General features: G+C 47.2%; 5 protein-coding genes across 5 annotated transcripts; 3 read left to right on the top strand and 2 right to left on the bottom strand.

Annotated features, from left to right (window-relative positions):
• The first annotated feature begins 20 nt into the window (after positions 1–20).
• On the top strand, positions 21–863 carry C8R40DRAFT_215848 (ribosomal protein L34-domain-containing protein). Its single transcript, XM_046234372.1, has 2 exons — positions 21–472; positions 524–863. The coding sequence occupies exon 1, from the start codon at positions 73–75 to the stop codon at positions 469–471; it is 399 nt and encodes a 132-aa protein (XP_046086213.1). The 5' UTR covers positions 21–72; the 3' UTR covers position 472; positions 524–863.
• Positions 655–3264, bottom strand: C8R40DRAFT_1160795 (uncharacterized protein; the record flags this gene model as incomplete). The annotated part of the gene is made up of 11 exons (XM_046230059.1): positions 655–819; positions 875–1058; positions 1114–1229; positions 1290–1345; positions 1376–1445; positions 1504–1701; positions 1756–1914; positions 1969–2113; positions 2165–2820; positions 2870–2978; positions 3026–3264. The coding sequence occupies 11 exons, from the start codon at positions 3262–3264 to the stop codon at positions 655–657; spliced, it is 2097 nt and encodes a 698-aa protein (XP_046086212.1).
• A 54-nt stretch (positions 3265–3318) lies between these two features.
• On the top strand, positions 3319–4457 carry C8R40DRAFT_1251402 (SCO1/SenC-domain-containing protein). Its single transcript, XM_046233701.1, has 4 exons — positions 3319–3562; positions 3613–3709; positions 3757–3969; positions 4022–4457. Exons 1-4 carry the CDS (start codon positions 3371–3373, stop codon positions 4360–4362), a joined length of 843 nt encoding a protein of 280 aa, XP_046086211.1. The 5' UTR covers positions 3319–3370; the 3' UTR covers positions 4363–4457.
• Positions 4458–4544: 87 nt separating this feature from the next.
• C8R40DRAFT_1251397 (uncharacterized protein) lies at positions 4545–9115 on the top strand. The gene is made up of 6 exons (XM_046233700.1): positions 4545–4861; positions 4913–6263; positions 6315–8251; positions 8302–8796; positions 8848–8936; positions 8986–9115. Exons 1-6 carry the CDS (start codon positions 4625–4627, stop codon positions 9050–9052), a joined length of 4176 nt encoding a protein of 1391 aa, XP_046086210.1. The 5' UTR covers positions 4545–4624; the 3' UTR covers positions 9053–9115.
• Positions 9116–9118: 3 nt separating this feature from the next.
• On the bottom strand, positions 9119–12478 carry C8R40DRAFT_1265278 (P-loop containing nucleoside triphosphate hydrolase protein). Its single transcript, XM_046233906.1, has 6 exons — positions 12049–12478; positions 11483–11996; positions 9845–11406; positions 9595–9794; positions 9413–9541; positions 9119–9356 (listed from the first exon to the last, which is right to left on the bottom strand). Exons 1-6 carry the CDS (start codon positions 12392–12394, stop codon positions 9264–9266), a joined length of 2844 nt encoding a protein of 947 aa, XP_046086209.1. The 5' UTR covers positions 12395–12478; the 3' UTR covers positions 9119–9263.
• Positions 12479–12792: the final 314 nt, after the last annotated feature.

The following is a 12792-nucleotide window of genomic DNA, read 5'->3' as shown; positions in this document are numbered from 1 at the left end:
CCTGTAAAATAAGCGCCGATATTTTATGTCCTAAGCTAACGTAAGGTCTTTTCCAGTGAACTTGACCATCGAATGCCTCGAATTCCTACTGCTCTTGTCCGGTCACTTTCTCGACCTCTATACGCGTCTAATGCATCGACAGTCCTGAAGACTGCGGTCGTCGATAAGCAGTCGCTGGCTGTTACTTCATTTTTTCGTCAACCAACGCGGCTACCGTTCTCCCTGCTGTCACCTTTATCCAGAACAAACTTTCCTACTTCATATACTTGCCTTCGATCCCCTTTGGCGGCCGTGACACCAAGCATCACATCACTGCAGCAGGTTCGCTATCGTTCGTTTGGCGCGGAGTATCAACCGTCTCAGAGAAAGCGGAAGCGGAGGCATGGATTTCTTGCGAGAAAACGAAGCAAGGGTGGTAGACGCATTTTGAGTAGAAGGCTTTCCAAAGGGCGGAAATATCTCAGCCATTAGAGTAAGTCGTTATAATCATGCCAACGGCAGTCAAAATTGAGCATTTTTACAGAATCAGAATGAACAGTCTGTTTCTGTAGTTGGGCTATAATACATATATGTATATTCTCGCCTGGCAATCGAACTCTGGCTTGGATTGCTGGTTCTCGCTCTCAATACGTATCCGTAAAAGTACAACATCGTTCAGAAATCGTCCTCATCATCACCTTCGATCCATTCTACATCTTCAAGTGCCTTTTCCCCGTCTTCGTAAAGCTTGTCTAAACCTGTTAACCTCTCGAGATATTTGGAGTCATTAAACGCGTTCATCATCATGTCAAATCCTTGGGATTCATATGCTTTGAGCACCTAGACATAGTCAATCACTATGTGCTAACCAGCTCACACGATTGGAAACACCTACCGTTTCGCTACACCCTGTACACCTGTCGTAAGCCGCCCCTACGATGTGTAAATTTCGGAATTGCGCAAGATAACCTCTCAATTGATGGGGTACCAGTCCTAGAACACTTGTACCTTCTCCGTGCTCATCGAATTGGTTATCTGTAGCATTGGCTGATGAAGGATGAGGGGCTGGGGCACGGATACTGAATTACTGATGCCTCAGGAAGTTGATACGAGAGAATATGCGAGTATACGCACCCTTGGGGATGTTGTAGCACACTCATCATTAATTCCACAGCCGTCGATGCTGCCATCGAAGCTAAGCCTGGACGAGTCACAGTGCACATTTGATCCAATGTTCTATCAGTCAACGACTAGAAGGAAGAAGAGGGCAGTAAGTTTATGGGCCTCAGGCTTCGAAAATTTGACTGTACATCTGCGGGTGCAACAATATCGTTGCAGTAATAACATCCCAGATGTTTCTTGGAACCTCCCATTTCATCTTTCTGATCAACGCTGCCTGATTCAGGTCGAGCTCCATGTCGCATTACCAAGAAAGTATCGAATCCCAGAGCGGCATTCATGACAAGCTATACGACGCACTCATAGAAATAGACTTCTGGGACGATCATCAGAGCCTGCGCTCACCTTGTCCTTCGCTCGGGCAATCACAGTAGGAAGCCAACGACTCTCCCTCGAATCCATTAACAGATACACAGCATCGTGACTTTCGATGAGCTCCTCCAACTTGGCAACATCTTTCTTTGTCTGCTCTAGCACTGACGGTGGCGAGGCAGGAATTGGATGTCCAGGCATTGGAATGGATAACGTATACCCTGTAGTGTTCTACGACTCTCAGGTGTTATGAATATTCCGTCGGATCGGAATGGGACAACTTACGATCCCGGGCCAGACCTCCTTCAACCGTTCCGCTGCGCATTCAGCCTTTGGCTTCCCTCCGTTCAGACAATCCTCAAACTTGAATAGTGGTTGTCTAACTGGGTTCGAGAACGAAACCTTCGAAGAGTCGACAAATGTTATAGTGCGCACACCCCATCCCTGTATAGAGCCGTTGAAAATGAGAACCAGAGATAAGTGCGAAGTAGGATTTACCATCAGACATCTTGCAACATAACACCCCAGCGTGCCTGCGCCCAGGAGCAAGCATTTTGTCTCTGAAATCTTTTCCAAATTTAGCTCTGGGAGGATCCTCCATCGCATGAGTTTCAGATTAAGATCCACCGCTTGGTTCGCCAGCCTAAACGCAAGATTAGAAGGGGGAAGTAAGTGCGGTAGGGGAATGCCATACCTGACAGGATCCATCATGGGAGCGAGGTCCGCCATCCTAGGGCCTAACTTTCCTTGTACATTCTTCTCCCATCCTACAGCATTTGGACGCGTTTTTGCATCGCTTTCTTCGGTTGACACGCCATCAGGCCCTATAAAGATTACTCCGACTCGACTCTTCCACCCTTCTTCACCTCTTGGGAATTCCGCGTCTCTCCAGGAGAGTATTCTTAACTTGGAAGTGGACTGCGGATAGAGAGCTCTGAAATAGGCAAGGAGGTTACGAAGAGGCCACCCAGGGTTCTGAGGTTGTGCTGATGGATCTATGAAGCCAATTGTGGTAGTCTCAATTGTGTCTGTGTCGGGACTGTAGTCTTCGATTGCAACGACGTTGATCTCATTGGAGCCAGACGATCTTATGAGGAAGTACGCGGATTGTTGCTCCAGTGAATGCAGTTGATCATAGATGACCTTCATCTGCTCCTTGGAATACGTTGATTCAGCTGTTCCTGCGCTGATCCAACCTAGATTCGCGTCGATATGCCAAGCAGGGGTACTAGTAAAGGCTGGAAAAGCAAACCAGTAGTAATACCTATATTTCTTCAGATCGGCATAGGTAATGAGGAGAAACGAATTAAGCAGTGTAGTAGAACGCGCTGTTTGGATCGATGTCCAGATCTGATGGATAATTCGAGCATCTGGTATTGGAAAAACACATCGGAAGTACCTTGTCCGCTGCTTCGTTGAATAATTTCGACTTGTCCGCAGCCTTGAAATCCTCAATAGTGTTATAGTTCTTTACGACACCTTTCGCAACTGCTGAGCCTATTGCAGGACTGATATGGAGTGAGCGATTGAGGCGTATACTAAAGATGTTTCGTACGACGAATGCCCTTGACCAAAGCTCTCTTCCTCAACTCCAAGACTCCCTCCAACACCAACAAATGCACCGGGACCACCTTCGCGATCTTCAATCAGCCTACCAACGCGGTAAGTTGCAGTGATATCGACACCAGCGTCGCTGAGCTTGAGTACATCCAGCTTATGTTCGGTCAGTTTGTGCCAAAAGGAAGGATGTGTTAGCGACGGAAGAGGCGTAAATTGTACAATGGTTGGGGTCATCGTAGTTCAAAGTAGTCAAAGCGATACATACTGATACATATATACGCTTATATATAGGCTTATTGCACTTGAAGTTACAATATAACCGTGACTTGTGTGACCTCCAATGCTTTCTTTGAATCATTTCCTCCGTCCTATTACTACCAGGCCCTTTTCAACTGGTAGATGCCTCGTACGGCCTCAAAAACATCTCACTGGAGCTCAATTATGGAAGCGACACGTCGGAACGTCTCCAGAACCTTCTCAACCTTCTCGACCGTCCTCTGAGCCCAGTCGACCTCAGCGCAATGTCATTGGGGTCAGAGTATTCCATCCCTTTTTCGTCCTATGGGCTTAATTTTCTTCTAGGCATTCACTCCAACATCGGCTGCTATATTTGTCGTTGTCGGTGTAGGTCTCTTCTGGTATTTCCGTAATGAAAAAGCAAAACTCCAGGAGCAACGCGGTATGTGCTTGTCCCTGGATTTTGACTGACCTAATTCGTGTCATTAGAAAAAGAAAGAATGTCAAAATCATATGGTCGTCCGCATGTTGGCGGCCCCTTCTCATTGGTCAACTGCACCGCCGCCCCGTCTTCCTCCGAAGAGCGATTTACACATGAAGACCTGCTCCGAAAATGGTCCTTGGTTTATTTCGGCTTTACCAACTGTCCAGATATTTGTCCTGCAGAACTGGATAAAGTTACTGCCGTTGTCAATGAACTACGTAGGTCTTTATTGTCCATGTCCTAGTGTAAAGCTTTATGGTGTCCCTCTAGGTCAATCAAACCCTGATCTTCCGCTACAACCTGTTTTCATTTCTGTCGATCCTGCGAGGGATACTCCTTCGACTATTCGTACTTACCTGACAGATTTTCACCCTTCCTTCGTTGGTCTTGTTGGAAATTTTGAACAAACAAAATCTGTGTGCAAGGCATATCGTGTATACTTTTCAACACCCCCAGATGCAGATCCCAAGGGAGATTATCTAGTGGACCATTCAATATTTGTGTATTTGATGGATCCTGAAGGCAGGTTTGTGGAGGCTTTTGGACAAACAGCTGAGAAGGAGGAAATGGTGGATAAGATCAGACAATTCGTCGTGGAATGGAGTCGATAATAGTAGTATATATTCTCTAAGATTACAGGACATCAATTAAACACCCAACTCTTTATCCACTTGGTTTTCTTCCTTTGCAAAGTGGCGCAGTGTGGCGTACTTTCGGGTATACTAGGAGCTGAGTAATAGTGACTTTCCGGTCCTGTCCGGCTGCCGTGACGCGTCGGTACGGCTCGAGTAACGAGTCATTCATTAAAAAATCCTAAGCCGGACGTTGATCTCGACCGCCGTCTGGAATTCCAGTCCACTTTGTAGCAGCGAAATGCTGCCCCTGCCAAAAGTTGCATATGTTACTTCGCGTGTCGTAACTACCTTTGGACAAAATCCAACAATTCGAAATGCCCTCCATCTCCAGCCTTCTCCTTCATCGTCCTCTAAAACTAGTTCACCGGGCAGCAACTATTTCCAGCAAAACAAAGGTTCGAGTAAGCCCCTCTATAACTTTTTCGACCAAGCTAGTGGTGGATCGAAGGGCAGCCGATTCACCCATGGCTACCTTGTGAGTGTATGATAAAATGTGTTTTCTGAGCATGTCCTCACGGTTTCATAGGGCGCTTCACGGGTAGTGACCCAGGTTCAGCCAGTCATTGTCAATGATACGAGCTATACGCAAAGTGATGACTCTGAGGAAGTTGTCACTATCAAGCATGTTTCTCCTCGTCAGCCACAGGCTAGGCGCTATAGAAGTCACAGCCTGTCATACACACCACAAGAAGCTGCACAAAAATTGAGCGTTCTTTCCACCGTTCAATTACATGCTCGCTCGAAGCATGCTTTTACTCAGGCATTGACTACGGACGATATCGTACCTGATTTGGCTGATTCTGCTCCTTCTACTCCTCCTTTGGCGCGTCGAAACTCGACAGCGAGCGTCACCCGTCCGGACACCCCTCCAATCGATACGTTGCCACCTCCACTTCCTGTGCCTGAAACTTTGCCGCCTATCGTAAATCAGACCGACAACCTACACAACACCCATACTTCTCAATCCTCAGACCACTATCGCGCATTCGTTCATGCGCGCTCATCTGGTGATCATGAAGTTGCTTTGCTCGCTGTCAACAACTTTCGTGCTGCTCTCGCTGCCAAATTGGTCGACCCTTCCATCTACGAATTTAATGCTGCTCTGGAGGCTTTGTATCATACTCGCCCCCGAGGTTCGCCCTTGGCGGATATTCAGGATCTTTATAACTCTATGATCAGTCTAGGCATTCATCCCAACGTTCGTACTCATATCACCCTCATCTTGGCTCATTGCGACCGCGATCATGAAGTTGTGTGGGCCTTGAACGGTATTGAACAGAAACTGAAGAGCCAGAGGATCCTCAATCCCTCTGCAGAATATTCTCTTTCGTCAGAAGATCAAGCCCGAAAAGATGCTCTAGAAAAGGAAAACAATTTTGCTTCAGCAGTGTCTCTTTTCCAGATTCTTCGTACTATGCCTCACAAGGAACATCTCCAAATACAGTTATTCAGTAGCCTTTTGAGCTGCTGTGCCCACTATGGTGCTGTCGATATTGCCATTATGGTCTGGGAGATCGTCGAACAACATTCCTTGCAGCCCTCTGCCGTCCTTTACAAATCCATGATACAAACATTTGCTCGAGTAGGCGAACTCAATGCTGCAGAAGATGTATTTGCCGATTTTCGAGAACAATCAGCAGCCGGTAGAATTGCATGGGGCTCCTCAGGGTCTCAACCTTCTTCCCGTGCTGCTGTTCGCATCTGGAACGTTATGATGGAGGCGTACTTCAAGTGTGGTAAACCTGATATGGCAGTTGGACTTTTGCAAGAAATGTTGGAACCTCGCCAGTCGGAAGCTAATGCGGATACTCGGCCTGAGCTACCTTCTCCTGCTCCATCTACGTACACCACAATCATAGCCGGGTTCTGTAATTCAGGTATGACTATAGTTCTTTATCGAAGTCTTTCTCTACTCACAAGCAACATAGGTGACTATCAGAGTGCGATGACCTGGTTCAACACCCTTGTGACACAATCCTCTTCCCCTGGCTTTTCCTTCGATCCTTCTCCTCTGCCTTCACGTCCCGATGCTCTTGCGTACCGAGTGCTTCTTGAAACACTATCTCAGAGAACGGACGCGCTCCCGGAAATGAACGCGGTCTGGTCTAAATTGTTAGAATTTTCTGCTCAGGATGGTATCGAAATCAGGCTGCTCGATAGGTGCTACGTTGCTCAAACCAATCTGGCTGCGGTTCGCTCTCTTCTAACTGCTGTTAGCGGGGAAGCGTTATCAGGGGAATGCTTAAAGGAATGCTCTGAGCATCTCGCAGTCGCTCAATCAACAGTCCTCTCACAATCTCCCATTTCAACCTACGTAGCCGGGATCTGGGAGGCCTATTTTGATTTAGGTTTGCCTACACACGCAATGGACTTCGCAATGCCATTATTCAATCAACAGACGTCTATTTCTCCCGGATTCCGCGCGCATCTCACCCACTTTGCTCAGCTAGCAGCTGCACAAAACTGGGAAAAATGTTCAAGTGGCTTGGTTTCTTTTGGATACGCAATTGCTCTCATCAATCTCATGTACCGATCTCGAATGGAAGTTCATCCTCGTCTTCACCTCTATCTCATGCAGCAGTACTACTACGCTCGGGAACAATCTATGACCAAGATGGAGCTTTCGCACAAGCAACTGAAAGCGCTTTGCGTTGCAGGAGCTACGTTGGAGATGGTTGAGCCTCACCACCGGCCGAATTTTGCAGGACTAGTGCCTCTCTTGGAAGACCTTGTGCAACAGAAGTACAATATCAGTCAACCCTTGGGAGAACACGACGTTAGACAGCATGTATTTAGCGCCCTCATGTATGATCGGTCGGCCTATCAAGTGAAGTCTTTAATTGGAGAGCTTGGCCTTGAAACTGTATTCAAGACCTACCTGGATACAACAGAACCTGCAGCTGCTACACCATCTCCGTCCATTGCTCTCTCTCCAATTTCTGATAATGACTTCTCAGAGGCGGAACCGGATACTCCTCTTACAAATCCGTCGATTTCTTCTGATGATCTTTCCCGTCCGACACCGCAAAACTTAGTATATGGACTGAAAAATGGCGGGACCCCAAAACCGCTCACCATTGACAGAGAGGTGACCCGGAAGGCAGACAGAGTTTTACTCGAAAGTCCTGAGGTTATGTGGGACTTCTTTACCCGAAACCTGGGGAAGGGAAAAGTTCCTGCTCCTTACACGCTTTCGCGCCTTTGTCAAGTTTTTGGACGAGCTAAAGATGTCGAAAAGGTTAAGGTTATATACAACGTGGCACAATCAGTCCTTGCATCTATGGAATCCAACAAGCAATTGCAATCGGATGCCTGGTTCCTCTTCGAGGATGGTATGATCATCGCTATGGCGCAAGCCGGAGAGATCGACGCAGCTCATGTGCACCGACAGCGTATCCTCGAACAAGGCGGTGCTCCCTCTGCTGACGCTTACGGTGGATTGATCCTCAATGTGAAGGACACGACCGATGACACCAGCAATGCCATGGCGCTGTTCAACGAATCCCAATCGCTTCATGTCGTTCCCAATCATTATCTCTATAACAACATTATCTCTAAGCTGGCCAAGGCTCGTAAAGCCGACGCCGCCTTGGATTTATTTACACGCATGAAGGCGTCGGGGATCGCCCCTTCTTCGATTACTTATGGCGCTGTGATTGGAGCTTGTGCGAGAGTGGGTGATGCTGCGTCAGCGGAGGCCCTCTACGCGGAAATGGTATCAGTTCCCAATTTCAAACCAAGGATTCCGCCGTTCAATACCATGATGCAGCTTTACACCACGACGAAGCCCAATAGAGACAGAGCCCTTTTCTTCTATCATGAATTATTGAAGTATAATGTTCATCCCACATCGTACACGTACAAGGTAAGTTGCTGTCATTTTACCTCCGCTGAGTTAATCAATCTCTCCTCCAGCTACTCATGGAGGCATATGCTCTTGAGCCTCTCGATATACCCCGAATGGAGGCAGTATTCCAGGAGCTTACTGACAATCACCGAGTAGAACTGCAAGGCACTCATTTCGCCACTTTGATCAACGCGTACGGTTGCGTCGCCAAGGACCTAGACAAAGCCCTCGCCGCGTACGATTATGTTTTCCATCACCCTCGCAAACCAGTAATCGATGCACTTGTTTTCGAGGCTATTGCCAATGTTTGCGTCGCTCACCGACGCATCGATCTTATGCCTCAATTCGTCACCAAAATGAGCGAAGTAGGAGTTCATATGACTGCGTACATCGTCAATGTGATGATCAAAGGCTTCGCCGCAGTAGGAGACATCGCAAGTGCAAGGGAACTGTTTGAAAGCCTGGTTGATCCACCAGAAGGTATCGCTGCGCTACATAATCATGCGCCCCATGAGCCTTCCAAAATGCCATCTGTTAATCCCATGGAGCCTGTGTTTCGAGAGGTAGAGGTTTTTATCGATTTTTTGTGTTATTTTTCTGACATGCCGAATTAGCCTTCGACCTGGGAAGCTATGGTACGGGCTGAACTCGGTTCTGGAACTCGAGATCGTGCAGTAGCTTTAATAGAGAGGTTGGAATCCAGGTAGGCTCCTAACAACACCGAATATCTTGCATGCTGATACCCTGTGAAGGAAATACCCTGAAGCTGTGGTCAGTCGAATACGGGGCATCCTAATTGATCATTCTCAAGTATTATGAATGCGTTTTTTGCTTATTATCTACATACCGTTCGCTCTTTCCTTACATTAGTGTATCATAACCAAATGTTTGTATTACCACCATGTATTAATTATTCTTAGATTAAAATGCTCTATGTCCGCAAAAGGTCATAAACACGAGTGAGTGGAGAGTATGTACAGGCGTGAAGACCAATACGAAATATGATGCGAAGCAATGGAATTTCTGCACTTCAGAAAACGCCACCAAATAGTCCTCGATTGCGACGTGGTTTGGGTTGTGGATCGGCGCGCAAGGTCGACAAGCTGTTAAGTTGCTTCATGACCTGAGATGGAACCATTCGCGCATCAGACGGGTCAATCAGAATTTTGTGAATCTTACCTCTTCCAACTTGTCTTTCCTATCTTGCAGATCTAGGTGCCGTCGTACGATCGGGTTTTCTCTTGCAAATTCGACAATTTCTTTCCTATCGAGATCATACAACAGTCTAGAGTCAATTTCACGAGGAAACTGAAAAATTCAGATGAGTACAGACGACACAATGAAACTAGAAAAACAATTACCTCATAGAAAAATTGGTCCAGCAATTCGATATTGAGGAACATGGTTGATGTGTACGCTAGCTTATCCGCTACAACGTTCAGGAAAGCTTCCGGACAGAAAACGTCGTTATCTGGACCTGCTTTACATCGCTTGGACCTAAGGGCCACCGTACGAAGCTTGAGAATGGATATGCGATCAGTGTAGAGCATTGCATGCTTGGCTAAATACAATAAATAACTGAACGGGTTGAATTCGAAGGCACAAACTCACCATCTAGAATTTGAGCCGCAGGAAACCGGTAAGACTCTGCCAAAGGTTCTTCAAACTCCTCTGCAGCATCATCGTTGGAGTTAGCTGTCACTGCTCTGAGTTTCCTTTCTTTGCGCTCTTTCTCCTTCTCTTCTAGATTTTGCACATATCCAACCAAGGCTCCCAATCGTCTGCTTCCCCCAACTTTCTTCCGGATATCCTTGAGCTTTCCTTCGCACATGGCTATTTCTTTCTCGAATAAGCCTATTGCTCGCTCTCTTCCCAGCTCCCATTCCCGAGGTTCCACCTCCACTTCATATTTGTAGGGTTTGATGCAATTCTCGACTTGATCAGCAGCGACACCAATCCTGTCCCGCAGAATATCATGTGAGAATGAAATGAGCCGCTCGGCTGCGCGCGAATGGTATGTGAACGGTTCCCCCGAGGCTATAGAATCAATCATCGCTCGCAGCCCATCAGCTACCAGTAACGTGGAATCTCTCCCGACTCCCGATTTCGTCAAAAGGCTGCCAGCCGCATCCAACTTATGCTTCCAGTAAGAATCTACGTCTTCAGGACCCTTGACCCGCGAATCGACGGCCAGATCACCTAGTTCTTTCGCGCGCTTATCCAGCCAATACAGTTGTTCCAGAACGTCCATGACCTTGTCGTCTAACATCATCTTGAGTTTTTCGCGGATGATTGGTTTACGAAATTCTGCCTTGGCAGTTTGAAAACGAGCTTTGAGTACATCCATCGTCTCCGCCACGTACGACTCTGCTGTTATTCTCCGATCGTTATACTGTACCTTGAACTGATAGGTAGCTTCCTCCAATTCAAGTTGCACAGCGTTCGTTATTCCATGGAGAGACGATGCCATCGATGATTCCAGAACCTCCATTAACCTCTTCCGTAAAGTACTGGTTCCGACCATGAGTGAGCCTGACCCATAGATGGCCTTATGAGCTCCAAAAAAGTCGTCCTCCCTTCGTTTGACCACTTCACCCGTACGTTCAGATTTGTTCTTCCCAATAGCCTTCGTCACGACTCCTACGTAACCCAAATGTAACGGATAGCGATTACCTCCCAGAATGGCGGCACCCTCTTCAGGAGAGACCAAGTCCATTTTGGTGACAACACCGATCGTTCTTAACCCCAATGGGTCAACTTTGCGACTAGCTCTGAGAGCCGGGCTGTTGGCAAGATCGACATCCGCTGCACAAACGGCTAGTACAATGTTGGGTTCACGGATATATTTATCGCAAAGTCCAGCAATTTTCTCTTTAAGACTTTCAGGTTGGTCCAAAGAGGCAATCTGGACGTAGCCTGGAAGATCAATAAGAGTAAGGTCAGGGACGAAGGGAGAGTATATGCGAAGATCGATGGGATCGTTCGAAACAGCTTCTGAAGCAGGTACGGCCAGGTTCATGTCGGTAAGGGTACGCTGAATGTCGGTGAAGGAGTGAATTTTGCCTAATCCAAGAGCAGGGAACTCCCCATATTCGGAAGGAGTTTCGCCGGGAGGTGTTGGGGTGTGTACAAGAGTGAGTTCAATAGGGCGGCGAGTAACCATGTTATTACCTCTTGAGTATAGAAACACCGTCAGCGAGTTGTATGTAGATTGAACGATGAATAAACAAGGAGGATCCATGTACTTACTTAGGGAGAAACTCGTGCCCCACGATCGCCTCCAACACAGAGCTCTTCCCAGAACTCTGACTTCCGATAACTACTATGCTAGGCAGCTTCAGCGAATCGTTCTGGTCGATACTCAGAAGCATGCTTCGAATTTCGATCAACTTCTTCGTTAAGTTCATCAAGCCATTTGGCTGGCTCTCTAGTTGGCCGTTGTTTCCAGTCTTTGAATCCGAAGGGGAAGACATGGTCGCAGCTAACAAAGCTGCAATAGTAGCATTGTCGGACGGAGGTCGCTGTTTCGAGTCAGAGCTTCCGTCATTATCTCGCTTTCCATGCTCTCCTTGGTTCTTTCCGGTTTTGTCTTGATCGCCCTCAGTAAACAAGTCCTTCAAGAACTTGGGCGCCTGGAATTCAGGAAGTCTGATGCCGGAAACACGCGTCCTGGCCTTATTTACTCTGTCTGTGGCAGAATCAAAGAGGTCAACTGCACTATCTTGCACGGCATTCATCCAAGACTGTGTTTCTTTGCGAAATTCTGAGGGTTCAGGTAAGACGACGAATAGGCATAAAGGTAAGGAAAAATGTACCTTCAAATCTGTACTCCGCATATCCTAGGCCACCAGCACCAACCGCGGCGCCAGCAATGGGCACTCTAAAAGCCCTCGCAACGAATCTGGGGATAGATGAATAGGACAATGATCTTGCATGAATTCGACGCATGGCAGCCAGTGGAGTTGCAGAGCTAGATCTTAACGAACCAGCAGCTAAGAAAGTGCTTTGGCTCCGGTTATAAGCTCGCGTCTGCTCCCAAATCCGCCGCCTTGAAGGAATGTTCTTCATTGTCGAATAGGCCTTGGCTGTTTTAAGTCCATAAGTCACGGCTTTACGATTTGAAAGGATAGAGGGAAAATGACGGCGGATAAAGCAGTACATGCTCGCCCGAGCCACTTCAAGGAACTTGCAAATTAAGCTGTCGAGACTGCCGCCGAAGAATTCGTCATTTTGAACGGCACAGATAACGGCGCAGATAACGGAGATAAGATAAATAACTCGTCGGATGACTGTTCCTCTTCCACACTTTAAGCCTAAAATAGAAATGTTGGAGGAGTTGAGGACATGGATTGCGATTCAGGGATGATGCAGATGGGAAGGGTGTCAAGCGCAATCTTGTGTCCTCTTTTACTCACTTTTTTTTCTCAATCTCGTTTATTCACCGTTGTGCTAGTGCATATGTAGTGCCAGTGAACATCATACTGTATGGTACCTATGAATGGGGAAGGAAATGTTATCTTTGTATGTAGCTGTCATCTATGTCTGGCTCGAGAGAGAGA

The sequence above is a fragment of the Lentinula edodes genome, assembly GCF_021015755.1.
Source record: "Lentinula edodes strain Le(Bin) 0899 ss11 chromosome Unknown C8R40scaffold_18, whole genome shotgun sequence".
NCBI lineage: Eukaryota > Fungi > Basidiomycota > Agaricomycetes > Agaricales > Omphalotaceae > Lentinula > Lentinula edodes.
The sequence above is the reverse complement of the archived record's forward strand: the minus strand, read 5'-3'. Positions and strand labels throughout refer to the sequence as shown.